The 17,797-nt window shown below is 42.3% G+C and overlaps 1 protein-coding gene across 1 annotated transcript in view; it reads right to left on the minus strand.

The window, feature by feature from the left end:
• The window catches only part of Schip1 (schwannomin interacting protein 1), a 609,573-nt gene extending 592,236 nt beyond the window's left edge, over positions 1-17,337 (minus strand). Inside the window, exons 1-3 of the mRNA XM_085835838.1 lie at positions 17,265-17,337; positions 9,208-9,272; positions 2,674-2,754 (exon numbers count right to left, since the gene is read on the minus strand). Of these exons, the coding sequence (XP_085691964.1) occupies positions 2,674-2,754; positions 9,208-9,272; positions 17,265-17,291 (173 nt within the window). The 5' untranslated portion in view covers positions 17,292-17,337. The remainder of the gene's footprint in view (positions 1-2,673; positions 2,755-9,207; positions 9,273-17,264) is intronic.
• Between the last annotated feature and the right edge of the window lie 460 nt (positions 17,338-17,797).

A 17,797-nucleotide genomic window follows, 5' to 3' on the forward strand; every position in this document is an offset into this window, starting at 1 on the left:
AGTTCTCTTCTTGCTTGTCTTTGATATTTGGAGTTCTGCCTCTCAAGGTCTCTTTCTGACCCAGCTTTTCGGGGCTCGTCATCAGTCATGTAACCCCCTGCAGCACTGGAGCCTACAAGTGCTCCTCCATCAGGGAGGAGAGAGATGTTCCCAGAAAGGTAGATTTTATGATAAAATGACCATTGCTTTTCTCTTTCATCAGCAGATGTTTAACAATGTCACCACCAACAGAGGACAGAGGCCCTAAGACAAAGCCTGTAGCATTGGTGGGTGACCCTAAATGCTCAGACAAAGGCCTCATTTATACCAGTTCTCTTTATGCCAGAACATTGTCCCTTGGGAAGCAAGAATGGATATGCCCTCTCCCAGGAAGATACCAAGGTCCTGCAGAAAGGTTTTCATAAAAGACACCTGTAAAAGAGCAAGAGGCAGAGCCAATGAGGAGGTGACGTCTGCATCATTGGTGAGGGCTTGTGGTAGATCCTGTGGTCCCATCCTCCAAGATCCCAAGCCTTGCAGCCCCCGTAAAAGAGACAGAGGTCTGGAAGCCTGAATGTTCATCATTAGTGGGGCACTTGGGCAGCTTCAGGGAGGTTAGCACAGGGGAGGTAGGACGGTCTACAACAGAAAGGAGAACAGGAGGAAGGCAGAGAGAAGGAAGGTAGGAGTAGACAGGGTGAAGGTGCAGGCTATATGATGTGAGCTCTCTCTGTCTCTGTCTTCCTTCCTCCCTCCCTCCCTCCCTTCCTCCATCTCTCCCTCCCTCCTTCCCTCTCTCTATGTCTCTGTCTCTGTCTCTCTGTCTCTCTCTGTCTCTCTCTGTCTCTGTCTCTGTCTCTCTCTCTCTCTGTCTCTCTCTGTCTCTGTCTCTCTCTGTCTCTGTCTCTCTCTGTCTCTCTCTGTCTCTCTCTGTCTCTCTCTGTCTCTCTCTGTCTCTCTCTCTCTCTGTGTGTGTGTGTGTGTGTGTGTGTGTGTGTGTGTGTGTATGTGTGTGTGTGTAAGGGAGATGAGCAACATACCCAGGGAGTTAAGAATTTAATAACCAGATTAGACAGGACTCACTGAGCTGGAGTGAACTCTGATAGGACTCAAATTCCATTATTGGGCAAGATGAAGTTCTCTCCCCCATCCCCCTCCAGTGACTGGAAATGGGGTTCAGAGCTATTACAAGAGATAAAAAGCATTCATTTATTCTTCACTGAGCTGAGACTCCTCCATCAAACCAGCAAACATGAAGTCATAAAGCCCCAGCTCTCTCCACTGGCTGGACTCACAAACCCAGAGAGTTGATTTTTCTTCAATTCGTTTTCTTCTTCTTCTTCTTATCCATTCCTCTGTTTTGATATATTGGAGATGATTTTCTAAAAGGATCAGGCATTTTCCTAACTTAATCCTACCATGAAGCACTCTCCATTTCCCCACACAGCAGAGTCCCTATGCAGTACCTTTTCATTTAACAGGGCTCATCTTAATGAAATTCCTAATAACTCAGCAACCTGTGCCTGAACTTCAACATGCTCTGTAATGAAAGTGGCACCTGCTTGCAGAAAGCAATTCGACAGGCAGAGTCATTCCAGCCAGGATGTGAGGCACAGAACTTCCTAGCAGGGTACCTGGTCAGTTCAGAAACTGTCTGGGCTTATCATGAAGGGGAGTCCGGATGCTCACACTGTGATGTGTATGGTGGGCACAGATTTGTAGTGGTGCGTATGGCTATTTTCTTCCCTCAGCAGGACATTATAAACGTGCTGTTCCGTTCCTGTTTAAATTCCTTAACCCAGAGATGGCGTATTGTTCAAAGCCACTCACCCTCAGCCACCCTTCTTCAGAGTGACTTCCTTGAGCTTCTCCACAAATGATCTGTGTTTCTCAAGTTCAAACATATTGAAACTCTGAGGGTGTTCAAATATCTTAGGGCTTTAATGGGACTGGGGAGGAGAGGGAGGAAGAAGGAGAACCCTGTACTTCAACATTGGCAATTCTTATTTATGCCTCTGAAGGAGACTCGGAATAGGGAAGAATCCCAGCATGAGTTGTGAATGGAACACTCTGGGTACTACGCAGGAAGATCTGAAAGCTCCTTTCTCTACCTAAAAATACCTTTTAAGGGTTGATAACTTGCTCTCCACTAGGATTTGCCTCACTTTGGGGCTCACCAGCTTCGTTTTATTAATGTTGTGGTAGAGTTATCACTAACTTATTATGATAGTCAGGTATAGCAGAAAGTGGGGGGTCACGTGGGTCTTTCTTGAGTGGAGCTATTGGGGAAGTATCAGCCACTTCAAGGGAGCAGGAAAGATGAGGGTCATTTCCCCCAACACTGGAGGTGGGGATGGAAATAGGAAGAAAGAAGGGCTTTACAAAACAGTGTGCATGCATGCAAGGCGATGTCTCCAACGGCGAGATGACAGAATGAAGGCTGATACAAAGACTTGTGCTAGCCTTGAAAGGAAAAACAGAAACAGTAAGCTGGAATTCCATAAAATCCATCCTACCATGGCCAGTAATGGGAGGTGTGGGCCAAAGGTACCTTTGCTGCTGTTTAGACCCTGGCTGGACCCGCGGCACACAAATGTGAAATAAAGAAATGTGTGACTCTGTACTGCTACGCTGCTCCAAGTTTATTCACAAGCACCCAAGGCACACGCCTGCCGGAACTTTGTGACAACTTACATTTTCACCTTTGATTCCAAGGGCTGTAGGCTGAGGGGATAGTTCTCGATGTTATTCTCCACATCCATGGCCAGCTGGTGACTAGAAAGAGAAAGAATATATCTATGTAGTTCAGTCCCGAAAGCCATTGTTTACAGTGATAATTCTTTTAACTTAGGCAGTTTTGAAAAGAGTGATGTTGATTGGTTAACAAAAAAATCCTAAAAAAAAAAAAAAAAAAAAAAAGTGTGGTAAGGAACCTGGCTCTGCAAACAAACCTTTGCCTTCTGGGCTGTGTTTTCTACCCATCTCTGCTACTCAAGTGCTAAAGCTTGAAAATTGACCCTTTTGGATAAATGAAGAGGAAATGCTGGCCCTTCCCTGAGGGTTAGACCCACAAAAAACAGTACTCACCTCGCAGTGACTGCATAGCTCCAGTGGACTTGTTTTAACCCCTTACTTTCTTTTCCTTCTTATTTCTACCCCTTATCCATCTTCAAAGATACCATTGCCAAGGCCCTTCCCCTTTCAGCCCTTAAGCTGTTTCTGAGCTCACAATCACCACGACCACAGCTTCTTGCAGACATGGTCCCTCCCTGGGTGCTTACCGCTCAATATGGACGCTATCCTTGGCAAGGTTTGGAAGAGTGGATAAGGAAGTGAGAGTGGAGCATAAAACAAAAGTAGAAGTAGAAAATATCAAAGCCCCCCCCCCCCCAGATAAAGGGCAATTTAGCAGAAGTGGACGATAAAAAGGGAGGGATATATAAAGAAATGATTTGGAATAAACAGGAAACAAAACAATTTTGTGGTCATAATGTAGCTGAGAAATCGAAAGCCTGTCGGAGTTCATTTCACATCGCAGAGAACTGCACAGTCATTCGTGTCTTGCTACTCGCTCCCTGCAAGACACTGTCTGGAAGATCTGGTATCAGGCTTGAGAGACTCCAATTCAGATCAGTTTAGAGGTCGGGTCTTTTATAGCACTGTCTGGGATCCTGGCTGGCTGAGTGTTAACTGGACACAAAGCTAGAGCTATATGGGAAGAGGGAACCTCAACAGAGAAAATGCTTCCATCTGATTGGCCTGCAGGCAAGATTGTGGGGGCATATTCTTGATTGATGTGGCTTAGCCCACTGCAGACAGCGCCACCCCTGGGCAGGTGGTCACGGAGATATAAGGGAGGTACCTGACCGTGAGCCTGGAAATAAGCCAGTAAACAGCTTTCCTCTAGTTCTAGGGTCTCTGCTTCAGTCCCTGCATCTAGGTTTTTGCCTTCCTGATTTCCCTCAGTGATGGTTGGTTAACAATGAGTTTCAAGGAACCCTTCCCCCACTCCCTGCCCTCCAAGTTGGTTTTAGTCACTGCTGTATCACAGCAATAGAAAATCAAACTAGGACTTCAGTCGTATAATGCATAGTGCGTACAAGGGATGTGGTGTGTGTGTGTGTGTGTGTGCGCGCGCACACACACACACACACACACACACACACACACACACACACACACACATGGCTGGACCAAAAACGTAGGTCATACTTTGATATTTTTGTGTGTATGTTTTATTAAAGGCAAGTGGTAACGTACCAAGCTGTAACAAGCCACCAGTGTATGGGGACCTCCAGTTCGAAAGCCAACACTTCAGGGAAGCAAAGGATTTTTTTTTTTTTTTTTTTTTTTTTTGGTTTTTCGAGACAGGGTTTCTCTGTGTAGTCCTGGCTGTCCTGGAACTCACTCTGTAGACCAGGCTGGCCTCGAACTCAGAAATCCGCCTGCCTCTGCCTCCCAAGTGCTGGGATTAAAGGCGTGCGCCACCACGCCCGGCAGCAAAGGATTTAAAGCAGGGGGTTCAGAGGAATGTTTAAGACTGACGCAGGGGATGAGATGGGAATGTGAGGTAGCTACACAAATTTATGTGAATCATGACTGAGAGAGCAGGAAAGAACAGACACACGCGAAGAGAAAGAGGAGGAAACTGTCCTAGAGCTACCCCACTAGGGTCCTTCACTCCAGTGAGAAAACCTGACAAGGCAGATATTCTATATGACCACTAGGTGGTGCCATGAGCCCAAAGTAGCTCCGCTGTTGCTTAGCCTGATTGTTGATGATAAGAAACATTTTTTCCCCCTTTCTTATTCTGTGGCATTGGTATTCAGAATTTACTGTCAATTCTTTATTATTCAGCCATTTGTGGGCCAGAAATAATTCAAAGAATGTGGTTAAAATGGTGATAACACCAACAATAGCTCCTGTTCTTTCAGTCTAGAAGGTGTGTGTTACAAGGGTGTGTGTGTGTGTGTGTGTGTGTGTGTGTGTATAAATTGTGTGTGTGAGTGTGATTGATTATTAAACAGGAAACACAAATGGACCCAACCCAGAGTAGGTGAGCATACAAAACTCACTTCATGACCATGCAATCTTATAGCACAGCAGTCTATAACAACAGTGTTTTAAAGTTTAAGTCTATTAAGCATACCATTAATTACAAATTAACAAATTGGCAAAGAGTACCTGCAACGCAGGCAATTATCACTTGCAATAATCAAAGGCAACAACAGCAATATTTTAATAAAGAAAATACTTACATGACCTAATTTGGTCATATAACTTATACATTACCAACAAACTATAAATGATAAACATCTATTGGCTTAAACTGTCTTGTGACAACTAGCAACTCACTAATAATTTCCTGTGCTTCATCAAGTCATTATATATTATCAGCACAGTGGTGGAACATAGAAAGCCAAGTCTCCTGTCAGAGATAGCGAGAGACTAGCTCAATAATTACCACTAAGAAAGGCACCTAGACTAAGGTATTACTTAAGTTAATATGTAATTATCATAAATAAGAGACTCCCAAGAAGCCTTCTAATTAATAGCATTACTAACGACTTGTCTCTGGTTTTGGACACTTGCCAAGCTCTACTGTGATTCTGTGTGTGTGTGTGTGTGTGTGTGTGTGTGTGTGTGTGTGTGTGCATGTGTGTGCACAAGTATGCATACATACACACGTATGTAAATGCCCTTAACTGGCTTTACACAGTGTGGAGTTGTAGCTTCCCTGCCCTTCACACCAACTATCTACCACAAAATGCCAGTTGAGTGTTTGGGATAAATGTAATTTTCCAAAGGGGAACAACCAATCAACTGCTCTGACACGATGATCACTTAACTTACGGTCATTGTGAATTGCAAAGGTGATTTACATCGCCACCCAAGTCAGCTACAGCTGGAACGAAATGCCTCATCTGCTCACTCAAAGCACCCCAGGTTTTTCAATCAAACTCTGACAGTTTTCAAGGGCAGAGTCCTGCCTGGAAGCAAACCAGGAAAAATTTCCAGCAATCTATGCACATGTACGACGAAATCCATTTAAATGTTGAGTCTGGCGCTCATAGCATTTGCTTCTCTCTGTCCCTGACAACTAGGAAAGAGATGGTTTCATTTGAAACTCTTCCCTGCATGGGAGGACTTGTGCCTGTCTATGTGCTTCGAAGGGAGCCAATTCCCATCCCTAGAGTATTCTACCCTCACAGGAGAATACATCAAACTGCAAGACAGGCAGGTCACTCACAGCTGTTTTTAGCTGTTCTGGGTCTCTGGATGGCACAAGGGAAATATTACACTGGTGTTGGGGCTGGGGGAACAAGCCCACACATACTTCACTGATGCTCAAGTCTCCCCAAGAGCCCAGAGTGGGGAATTAACATGGTGGTGGTAGTGAGAGATTTGATATGGAGCTGTGGTCAATTAGGAAGGGAGAAAAAAACTTTTGGAGTTCATTTCCTACATTTAAATCAATAATGAAAAATGGATGTAGCCAGGTTGACTAACACAATCGGCTGAACATCACAGAGGCACTGCCTCCTCTGAGAATGTGGCTGCTTGGGAGTTTGCTGAGAAACTGCAAAGACTGGGATGCGCCTACGCACATCCTCATCCCAGATCCCCCTCAGAACCACTTGAAGGGAGCTCTTAGAGGCTGCTTCCCAGGGCTCCAGATTCTATTTGTCTTTCATAATCTCTCTCTCTCTCTCTCTCTCTCTCTCTCTCTCTCTCTCTCTCTTTCTTTCGGCAAAAGAAGTATGATGTAGCCCTAATGCCATTACTAGAAGAAAATTCTTTATAGGATGAGCTAAAATCTTTACTGTTTACATATAGCCAGTGAAAGTGTTGATAAGAAAAGTTTTTTTTTTTAAATATAAGTTTGTTTTCAACTAATCAAGGAAACTTGGACATTTTAGGGTTGACAGGTGGCTCAGCTGTTAAAAATGCTGCTTGCTTGACCTGCTACCACGGAGCCTAGAAATCAGATCCCAGCACTCATGGGACAAACCTAGAGTCTGAGCATGCGTATAACCTCAGCTGCAATGTTCTGGAGAAAGCAAGAGCTCTGGGGCCCTTACACTTCCTTCCCAGTTAAGAAAACATGGGTGTCAGGTCTCAGGAAAGATGCTATCTCAAAGGAATAGATAGATAGGAACCTCTTGTTCCCATTCAACGGCAACGAAGACAATACCTACTCCCTCTTTCTCTGCCCCCAAACTGTCCCTCCCAAGCACCTGGAAATTTCCATTCTACTTCTCCACTTTCATGTGATCAACTATTTTAAATTACACAGATGAGTGGTCTAAAGAGTTCCTTCAGTATCCGGGTTGCTTATTCATGCAATTTCTCCAAACTTATCCACATTATAACGAATGGCAGGATTTTATGCTTCTGTAGATGCATAATATTCCATTCTGTCTGTGTGCCACATTTTCTTTATCTATCCACTGCCCCCTGGGACTGTCTCTATGTCTTGGTGATTCTGAGTCGGCTGCAGCCGACAGGAGGGTACAGCATCTCTTGACAGACTGTTTTCAGTTCCCTTGGATGTATATCTTGTAATGGGAATTCTAGGTCATAAGGAAATTCTACTTTTTAAAAACTCCATGGTATTTTCATAGTGAATAAGTTTCTGCCTTCTTATTTACTTATATTATGAGACCAGGCATAACAATAATGCCCTAACTCAAATGTGTGTGTAACTCAGAATCTTCATCTAATCAGCAGTGAGAAACTGCCCTTCAGTAGATGACATGGCAAGGCCGTACACCACGGACATGGAAAAACCTGAGATGCCCTGTCCAAACACCCACCCACATGGGAAGGGAAGGGGGATGACAGTGAGGGTGTCATCTGTCCTGGGTTATCTTTTTTTACGTCATCAGGGACGTGGGTGGTTAAATGGTGGATCCTGATCCACAAAGCAAGGGAAAGAGAGAAAGAGAACTCGCACCTCAGGTGTTCCACTTATAGGGATATTTTCCACATCCTGGGTGTTTTCACCTCTTCTCTCCTAAGGCGCTCCTTGTACCTGTCACCTCATTTCTTAACAGAAATGTCTGCTCTGGCGTGGTGCAGGCTGGCATTTCAAAATGGTTGTCATCTGTTTCAATAACATGGCTGCTTCTATAAACCCTGTTCACTAATCCATGTTCTGCTTTCTGGAACCGAGGAGGAACTTAGCTGCTCCTTAGCGACCATCCATTGTGTTCCTTCTGAGACGCGTTTTCATCCTCCCAAGCTACTCGGGCTCACTTCTTTGTAGTAGTGAATGTGCTTTGAGAGCTCTCACGGTTGTCATTTACCTACTTTTGTATTCTCAGGAATACTAACATTCTTTCCTAGTGCCCAGAACCATGCAAGACTCCCGTGCCTGTTGCCAGTTCCTGAGGACTCAGCTGGTGGTTGTTGACCTGAGGGCTCGGGAGGCCTCCAGACCCAGCTTTCACTGTCAACTTCACACACCAGCTGAGGATAAGTGACTTGGAGAAATTACCGAAACCTCCTTTATCTGCAAAAAGGTCATAACCCTGCCTAAATCAAAGGTCACATCTGAGTTGAACGAGGAATCATGTGCTAAGCCTTAGCAATATAGACTCCACTATAAGTCCCAGCAAAGGATGGCTACGTTTTCTTCCTTTGTCTTGACAACACATGTTTTGTTTTGTTTTTTAAATCAGCTAAACATATTAAAGCTTTAGAATCCTTATAAAATTACAAACTAAAGTTTAATAAACCCTTGAAGCCTTGACCTTGAGTTGAAGTCAAGACAGAATTCTCATGTACTCTAAATAGTATTCATTTTTTTTTAAATGTAAGTGTAAGATCATTTATCTTTCTCTTTGGCTTTTTGTAGAGCACATTTTTAACTTTATTTCTGTTTTGAAGTGCTATTTCAAATGCACACTCTATTAGTCTAGTTTGTCCCTGCCTTGTTTAAAAAAGTATGCTTGCCTTCTGTGATTAAAACCAGAGACAAAACAGGGTTAAGTTTCACGTTCTAGGACCTACACAGGAGATGTCTACACATTTCATTCATTGGTTCAATCAGTAGAACTAGCCCAACCTACCTACCTATATCTCAATGAGAACACATTTCTTAGCTCAAAGATACCGTGAGCAACTGTCAAACTTACTTATTCACTTTCGCCTTCTCAGAATTTGTTTTTCATGTCATCTTTCTAAGGTAGCAAATAATATAACTTCCTTTAAACTTTCACTTACTTCTCAAGCAAATATTTTCCATCGTCAACTTGTTCTAAAGGATTCTGTAGTCTCTTTAGTTCTTCCTGTAAAAAAGAAATAAAATCAGAAATTAATATCTTGTATTTTGGGCAATATTATTTGAGATCAGTTGTTAGCAATATTGAGGTAGTAATAGTTAAATTCTGTAGCAATGGTTAGGTCTTTAAACATGCAATACGGTTTAATTCATCTTTAATTAGAATATGATATCGTCACACAAACAAATTGATCTTTTTCATCACTAAGAAGAATGTTTTCAACAGGTTTTCCAGGGTGAGTGTGTTTTTATGGGTCCACATACATATATGAGTTCACAGCAAGCAAAGTATGCAGAAGTCAGGTTTGCTGACTGTGACTCGAATGAATGTATGCTGGGTTTGGCCATGAAACAAACATTCTTTCTTGTATTATGGTAACCACTTCTATGTAGTCCACAATTGCAGGTGTGCGCATGTGCAAGCACGCACACACACACACACACACACACACACACCTCTGAATTTTGAATATTTGTAGACACTATGGTCTCATTTCTGTACTTACAGAGACGCTATAGAAGTTGATGTGGGTACTTGATAAGACTTCCAACAGGTTCTCAGTCTTAATAATTGCAGAAGAGGAAATGTGAGGAAAGAGTATAGTACTCTCATCCTGGGGAGATCATTCCTTAGGGCTATACTAAAGTGCTGAAGTGACAGTCCCAAAGGAAGGCACAACCAGAACTAAGGGGATCCCTCACTGAGGGGTATTGATCTGAGATTTCTAAGAACTCCAATATCCCAGGTGCTCAAGTCCTAATGTTGATATATCTTTGAATATACCCTACACATCTCTTGGCACACACTTGAAAGTATAACTGCATTGCATTGTGCATTCGAGAACTTGACCTTACCCCAACCTCTGTCCAGTCTCTCTAATCTTAACATTGGGCCGTTTGTAACTTCAGTGCATCATCGGTGAACGCTTCTTCCTTCAATTCATTTGGACACTCCCTAAATTATCCTGGTTTAGCTGAACCATGCCTTTCTCTTCTGGGAATAGCTAAATTTTTATGAGAGCAAAATCAACAGACTGTTTCGAGAAGAGTTTCAGCATTTAGAGGATTTTACTAATGACAAACTTGGCTGAGACCCACAGTATGCCTTCTTCCTGAAGCCCTCTTAGAAGGGAACCATTTCTTCCCGAGATCTATATACAACATGGACTAGAGACAGGGTGGCTCCTCCTTATTCCTGATTATATCTTCCTGATTTTCTCTACTCCTACATAGCCTCAATTCCTTGTACAATATGCCAGCCACTCATTCTGGGCTTTGTTCACCCTGTCTGTCATTCTCAGTACTGTTTACTTCTTATGGAATTTTATCCACTCTAGATAGATAGGTAGCTTGATAATTGATAAGTAGGTAGATAATCAACAGTCTCCAGAACATCATTATCAATGCAAAACCTAGCATTTTGCATTAACAGTAAAATTCCGTCTTCAGTACTATAAGCTTACTCTTTATTTACATCTATCATCTTTTCTCCAATCCTTTCTACTCACTCTGTCATATCTCACCACACCTTCAATGTCACAATCAGTAAATGCAAGTTATAGAAATGGTAGTGCTTATACTTGCTTTTACAGAGAACCCATTTATAAGAACAATATCTTTGTATGTGTGTGTTTAGAATTTTTAGTTCCTGAGTTGCAAAAATATTAATTAAGATTTTTGAGACAGACTCCTGTTAGATACAAGCTGCAAATGTGAATATACTCTATAAGTTACAGGGTAGAGACTGTAAATCGTGGAGTAGAGCATCTGTGTTATTAGAACAACAGTACCCGTTGCTTCACTTACGTATGATGAGAAGATCAATTCTAAAGTACAAATATTGTCTTGCTTGAATGTCCACCAATTATGTTTTGTTGTTTTTGTTTTGTTTTTGACTGTTTGTTTTTGGAAAATCGTATGGCTATATAACAGCGCATCTCTGTCTTAACTGCATTTGAAAGCCAGAGTTCAACTCTTAGGCTTTGCATCCTCCACACTATGGTTAATAAGGAGCACCAGCTCTTGGTGGTCTTAGCAGTTTCTTGTCTACTGTGTGCTGTGATGTGTTCACTGTTACTTTCCTTTTGGGGAGGACACTCAGAGAAAAGAGTTGGAAGGGAATAGTTTGCATGCTCTGTGCCAGGCACTTTCCTCCAGTCCTCAATTATGGGAGTGTTCTGGGTGGGGCAGGCTTTGATGCAACACATCATTCAACCTGACCATTGATGTTCGAGGAAATTATACCAGACATAAGGTCAATGACTGCCCTGAACTTTCAGAACAGCTGCTTTACTGACGATTTGGAGGATGGATTGTGTCATTAGGTTATTTATGCTAACGATACAAAGCATCTCACTTCATTTGGTCTGGAAGTTTCAAACCATGTCCTCATTGTCACAGAGATGAATCAGGAAGTTGGCTTGCTCAACAATCCCCACTGGGTGTTTTATCTTTGTGGAAAGTCTGTTTTATTGTTAAAAACATACGCAGAGTCTCTGTCATTAGTTTCTCTCGCTAGTCGCCTCTGTGTTTGATTTTTGTATCTGGCAATAATTGTTTGCTTTGTTTTTGTTTTTCCCTGAAACTGGAAAGTATCTCCTTGATGCTGCGGGGATGAATTCCACCCCCACAACTGAGGTCTTAACATAGTTGAGTTTGAACCAGCTTGCTTCTCTCTGCTTTACCTCCTCTTCCCACACTCCTCTAAGCCTGCTCAGATACACAATGCCAGAAACCACATGTTCTCCTCCATGATGCTCAATAACTAGGTCTTCTCATCTCTTCTATCAGCTGGTCCCATTCTTCTTTGAGGATGCCTCTAATTACTCCCCATCCACAAATGTCTTCCCAACCCTCAACAAGGGTTTTGTCTCCTGCCCCAGGTCCTTAGCAACACGTCATCATTCCACTTTCTATTTACTTTTAATTCCCTCCCAACTAAATTTCTGGAGATCAGGGCTGCTGGCTCATCTACCTGATGTACCTAATCCCCCCTCAACAAAGCATTTGTGGGCGGCTTAATAATGATGTGCTGACTAAATGAATTGAATCTGTTGTTGTGGCAAAGACACAGACACTTTAGTATCAGGAGGGTACAGTCTCGGCTCTTCCAACTGTTATTCCTTCCAGTGTTCTCCATTCTCCTCTGTGTCCTGATGAGCTTGTGGTTTGGGTTTTTATTATCTATGATCCTTTGTTCACAACTCTTGGGAGAGAGGCACCAAGATGAGTGAGAGAAGCCGAAGACTTCAGGAATGTACATTATTGCTGGAATACAGATTGGCAGGAGGTAGAAGCCACAGCTCCCAGTGGCCCCTCCTGTGGCTCTTCCAGCCATCACCCAGTAATTCCCCCTTTTCTTCCCTTGCTCCCATCCCCTTCCATTCCCTCTACTTCTCCCCTTACTTTCCTTCGCTTCCTTTTCTTCCTCTCCTCCTCTTCTTTTTCCTTCCTTCACACTATCAATAGCTCAAGATTCTTCCCCAAGCTTGGAGTGATTCCTAGACCCTCCCTCCCTCCCTCCCTCCCTCCCTCCCCTGTCAGCCATCTACTTAAGTTACTTATCTGTTTTAGCTCTGGGTACCAGCTGAAACTGCAAGAATCGTAAGTAGCTTTTGTTTGCCCTGCCTGGTAAGCCCAACAAATACAAGGGATACAATTAACCAGTTATCTTGGTAGCTTGAATATCAGGGTAGCATATCTACCCAAAACTGATTCCTTGTGGGAGAAGCTTTCCAACCCAAAGGTTCAGACTTACTTTATGGCTCAGTTTCACTCAAAAAATAACAGGGCAATTCCTACCTGACTCTATTTGGATACTGTCTTTTTGAGAAAAAAAAAATAAGCTCAATGCCTCTGCAAAATACAAGTTGAATTATTTAGGTACAACCTATATACACAGAACCACAATTCTTCCAAATGAAATCTGTTCTGAGTGGTGAGGGAATGTAAGCTATACCATCATGGTGAATAATTGACTGGCTCCTTCTCATGCTTCCCACTGTCGGGAGAGTTTTTCCTGGAGTAATTTGGTTGTGAAATATTAGAATGAGTGGCCAATAGGGTATTTGCTTTTTTGTGTCCAGCTTCTACCTGTCAAACACGGTAGGATACAGCTAAGAGACTGGTAAGTTCATTCCCATGGTTCAGCCACCGGACCCACTCAAGAGTCAAGCAGTTTCTTCTGTTTGTTTGTCTTTTTCCTTTGGCTTTAACCCATTTATTTTCTAAATAAGTTTGGTATATTGTTTGGACAGGTTTAAAATCAGAAATCTTTTTAAATACTGTTTTTCCTTTAAAGTGCACTCATGCCAAAGTAAAACCTTTTGGCTCCTCTGAATTGCATATTGTCCATGTTATTCCCAGCATGCTCTGGAGCATCTAGGGAAACTTAAAATTTGAACAGAATCTACACTTTACTTCATTTTAAGGCAATAGATGATAAAACCAATAACACATAAATCGTGTGTGTGTGAGTGTGTGTTGGGAATAATTTCATATTAACCTACGGGTAACTATTTAACAAAAGTTAAAAGCCAAATGTACTTTTGATGCTTTTGACTATTTAATCATTCAATTAAATATTAATAGGTCTCTTCACCAATCCCCCAACAGATTCTTTTTTAAATGGAACGATAATAAAGGCACTAAAAGGGGCTTACTAATGTTTGCATAATTTGGAAAAGTAGAAGACATAAAATCTATACTAATTTTAGCTCTGAATCATTAAACATGAAATATTGATTATGGCTCTTTGTAGCCTGCTCTATGGAGCTTGGCTGCTGTGTCCACATAAAGTGAGTATGGTACTTTGCCCTTGGACCCCGGTGGCTGTAAATGATGCCCCTGGTGACAGCTGGGAGGCAGGCCTTCTGATCCACAGCCCTAAGAGATGCATTTCTCAGATTAGACCAGGGATGACCCAGCTGCACAGCTCAACTTCAGAAAATTAAATTGGAGGGATTCCAACCTCTGTTGAAATAACTGTGTGAATTACAGCACTTCCACGGGCCTTGTTATAATGTAAATGTGCTTACAATTTACTGCCATTTCCCCCTACCCCTGCTGTGAATATGGGCATTAATAGTCGTCCCATATATTTAAAGGCAAAAAGGCATCAAAAATAAAAACACAAGACTTATGCTTTCTCCCTTTGGAAGAAGGGAAGCTAGTTTTCTCTTCCTTTTTCTTTTGACATTTTCTTTCTTTTTATTTTCTGTAAAAAGAACAGTTTATTTACGTATTATGCATTCATGTTTTTTTTTATGGCCAGCACACCTGTAAATTTCACATAGGGAAGTTACCTAGAAGCTGAACATGAATTTCTGTGGGAGGAAAAAAAATGGCTAATGCCACATCAACAGCTCATTTAAGGGACTCATTCAGGTAAGTTATGGGCACATAGGTGAGGTAGTAGACTTTAAAAGACATTTTTCTGTTTCCAGCACTGTGAGGACATTTTGAGAGTCCCTTTTCTTGCAGAAGGGCTGTGACTTTATGGCAGTGATCATCAGGTGAGGGACTGGGTGAGTGTGGGGACTCTTGTGACTGTTTGAAGCAGAATTATTACTCACAGCAAACATAGAGACTTACTAATGTAAGACACAACAGGAATTATACTCGTTCATTGTTTATTCCTGAATGACCACCTATATCACACTCACAGGGCACTCTAGCCTTTGACTTCCAAATATGAGTGTCCAACACCTGAACTCATCTGAACAAATGCCAAGGGACCATGTTACATAAAATTAAATGAAAACTTCTGAGTCATCATCCTAGTCCCTGGGTCTGAGGTGATCTCAGTCCTTGGGATTGTCTTGGAGTGCAAGTTGTTTTCAGAAAGATCCAATGACAGTGATGTCACTCGGGCCAGCCCTTTGCCCACATCGAGATACACTGATGGGATGAGTCAGCCTCACATTATTTTGAACAATATGCTTCAGGATGAAGTGCCCTCTCTGTCCTTTTCTAAGCTGGAGTGAGGTCTCGTGAGCTTATGCTGACTTCAGGTCACAGATATTCTAACACTATCCCTGTAAAAGGAAGTCACTTACTGTAAAGCATCTTACACACTATAATAACTCTACAGTGTAAGACAGCTGGACCTTATTAGTAATGATTTTAAAGTTGTCATTTTACCCAAAGATTATTTAGGGGGGCTGACGAGGTGCTTCAGAGAATCCAACATTGTGAGTTCCATATCCCACAGGGTAAAGGAAAGAACAGACTCCCACTAGGGGTCCTCTGATTCACACCCATGCATATGCATAGAAGCAAGTACACATGCATACATGCACATACACACACTTGCAATGTTTTCTTTTTATTTATGTATTTTTTTATTTTTTATTAGGTATTTTCTTTATATACATTTCAAATGCTATCTCGAAATTTCCCTATACCCTCCCTCCGCCCTGCTCACCTACCCACCCACTCCTGCTTCTTGTCCCTGGCATTCCCTTGTATTGGGGCATATAAAGTTTGCAATACTAAAGGGCCTCTCCTCCCAGTGATGACTGACTAGGCCATCTTCTGCCACATATGCAGCTCTGGGGGTACTGGGTAGTTCATATTGTGCCTCCACCTATAGGGTTGCAGACCCTTCAGATCCTTGGGTGCTTTCTACAGCCTCTCCATTGGTAGCCCTATGTTCCATCCAATAGATGACTGTGAGCATTCACTTCTGTGTTTGCTAGACGCTGGCATAGCCTCACAAGAGACAGCTATATCAGGGTCCTTTCAGCAAAATATTGCTGGCATATGTAATAGTGTCTGCATTTGGTGGCTGATTATGGATGGATTCCAGGGTGCAGCAGTCTCTGGATGGTCCATCCTTTTGTCTCAGCTCCAAATTTTGTCTCTGTAACTTCGTCCATGAGTGTTTTGTTCCCAATTCTAAGAAGAAGTGAAGTGTTCACACTTTGGTCTTCGTTCTTCTTGAGTTTCATGTGTTTTGCAAATTGTATCTTGGGTATTCTGAGCTTCTGGGCTAATATCCACTTATTAGTGAGTACATATCATGTGAGTTCTTTTGTGACTGGGTTACCTCACTCAGGATGATGCTCTCCAGGTCCATCCATTTGCCTAGGAATTTCATAAATTCATTGTTTTTAATAGCTGAGTAGTATTCCATTGTGTAAATGTACCACATTTTCTGTATCCATTCCTCTGTTGAGGGACATCTGGGAAATGCAAATCAAAACAACCCTGAGATTCCACCTCACACCAGTCAGAATGACTAAGATCAAAAATTCATGTGACAGCAGATGCTGGCGAGGATGTGGAGAAAGAGGAACACTCCTCCATTGTTGGTGGGATTGCAAGCTTGCACAAGCACTCTGGAAATCAGTCTGGCAGTTCCTCAGAAAATTGGACATAGTACTACCGGAGGATCCAGCAATACCTCTCCTGGGCATATATCCAGAAGATGTTCCAACTGGTAATAAGAACACATGCTCCATGATGTTCATAGCAGCCTTATTTATAATAGCCAGAGAACCCAGATGTCCCTCAACAGAGGAATGGATCAAAACTTTCTTTATCTCCATCACTAGCAGGTAGATCCTAAGCCCTTAAGCCTCGCGGGACTGCAGAAAAGAGTCAGAGAAGAGTCTTTGCACCCTGCTCTGGATGCCCTTCAGCCCCTTCCCCTAATATTTCTACTCTCACCACATACAAACCTCTTAGAGCTTCAGAAGGTTAGAGGTCAAATTCTATGAATCGTGGGATGAGTCAGTCTCAGTGTTTGGATGATTTAACCAAATGGGATAGCCAGGTATTGTGGTGCATGCCTTGGATCCTACAACTCTAGAGGTAAGCAGGGGATCTCTGTGAGTTGGAGGCCATCTTGATCTTTGAGTTTCAAGCTATATATGAGCTAGGGCTATATAATGGGACTAGATCTCAAAAAAATTTACAAAACAAGGATAAAGCAAATCCTTACAAAGAGAAACAAGAAAGCAGCACACTACAATATGTAGTTGAACATGCAGATTACCATCAAGTGGCTCCCCTTGATCTCCATAATTTTCCTTGTCTTTCAGTCACCTGAAGGCCAGTTTCAGAAAGTACCATATCTTGAAACACACCTTTGAACCTGAATGTAAAGGCACAAAAGACACATAGAGACAGCTACTGTCCCAATCCCACCTACATTATCTTGAAATCATCATTTAAATCTTTCCCTAGAAAACAATTATTAAAATTAAGAAAGACAGTAAAGGATGTTAGAAATCAGTGAACTCTCCTTCAGCCATTTGATCACAGTTCTAGTCATTACGTAGCAGATGCAGTCAAGGATCAGGCACTGTCCTTTGTGTGAGACTGCAGTGGAAGACACAGCGGAAACAGCCCACAATCTCCTGCAGGGTTCAGCACCAGCCAAGGAGGAAAAATGACTGGTAGGAATTATTGAAAATGTTCATATTCAAAAATTGGTCTCCACATTTTTTTTAACATGGCCGGGAGCAAAGTGTGAATTCATTGTATAAGACTGTTTGTTTCAAGACATTATTCCAGGGAGGCTAAGGA

The sequence above is a fragment of the Mus caroli genome, unplaced genomic scaffold, assembly GCF_978045245.1.
Source record: "Mus caroli unplaced genomic scaffold, Mus_caroli_1 scaffold_3, whole genome shotgun sequence".
In the NCBI taxonomy this organism is placed as follows: Eukaryota; Metazoa; Chordata; class Mammalia; order Rodentia; family Muridae; genus Mus; species Mus caroli.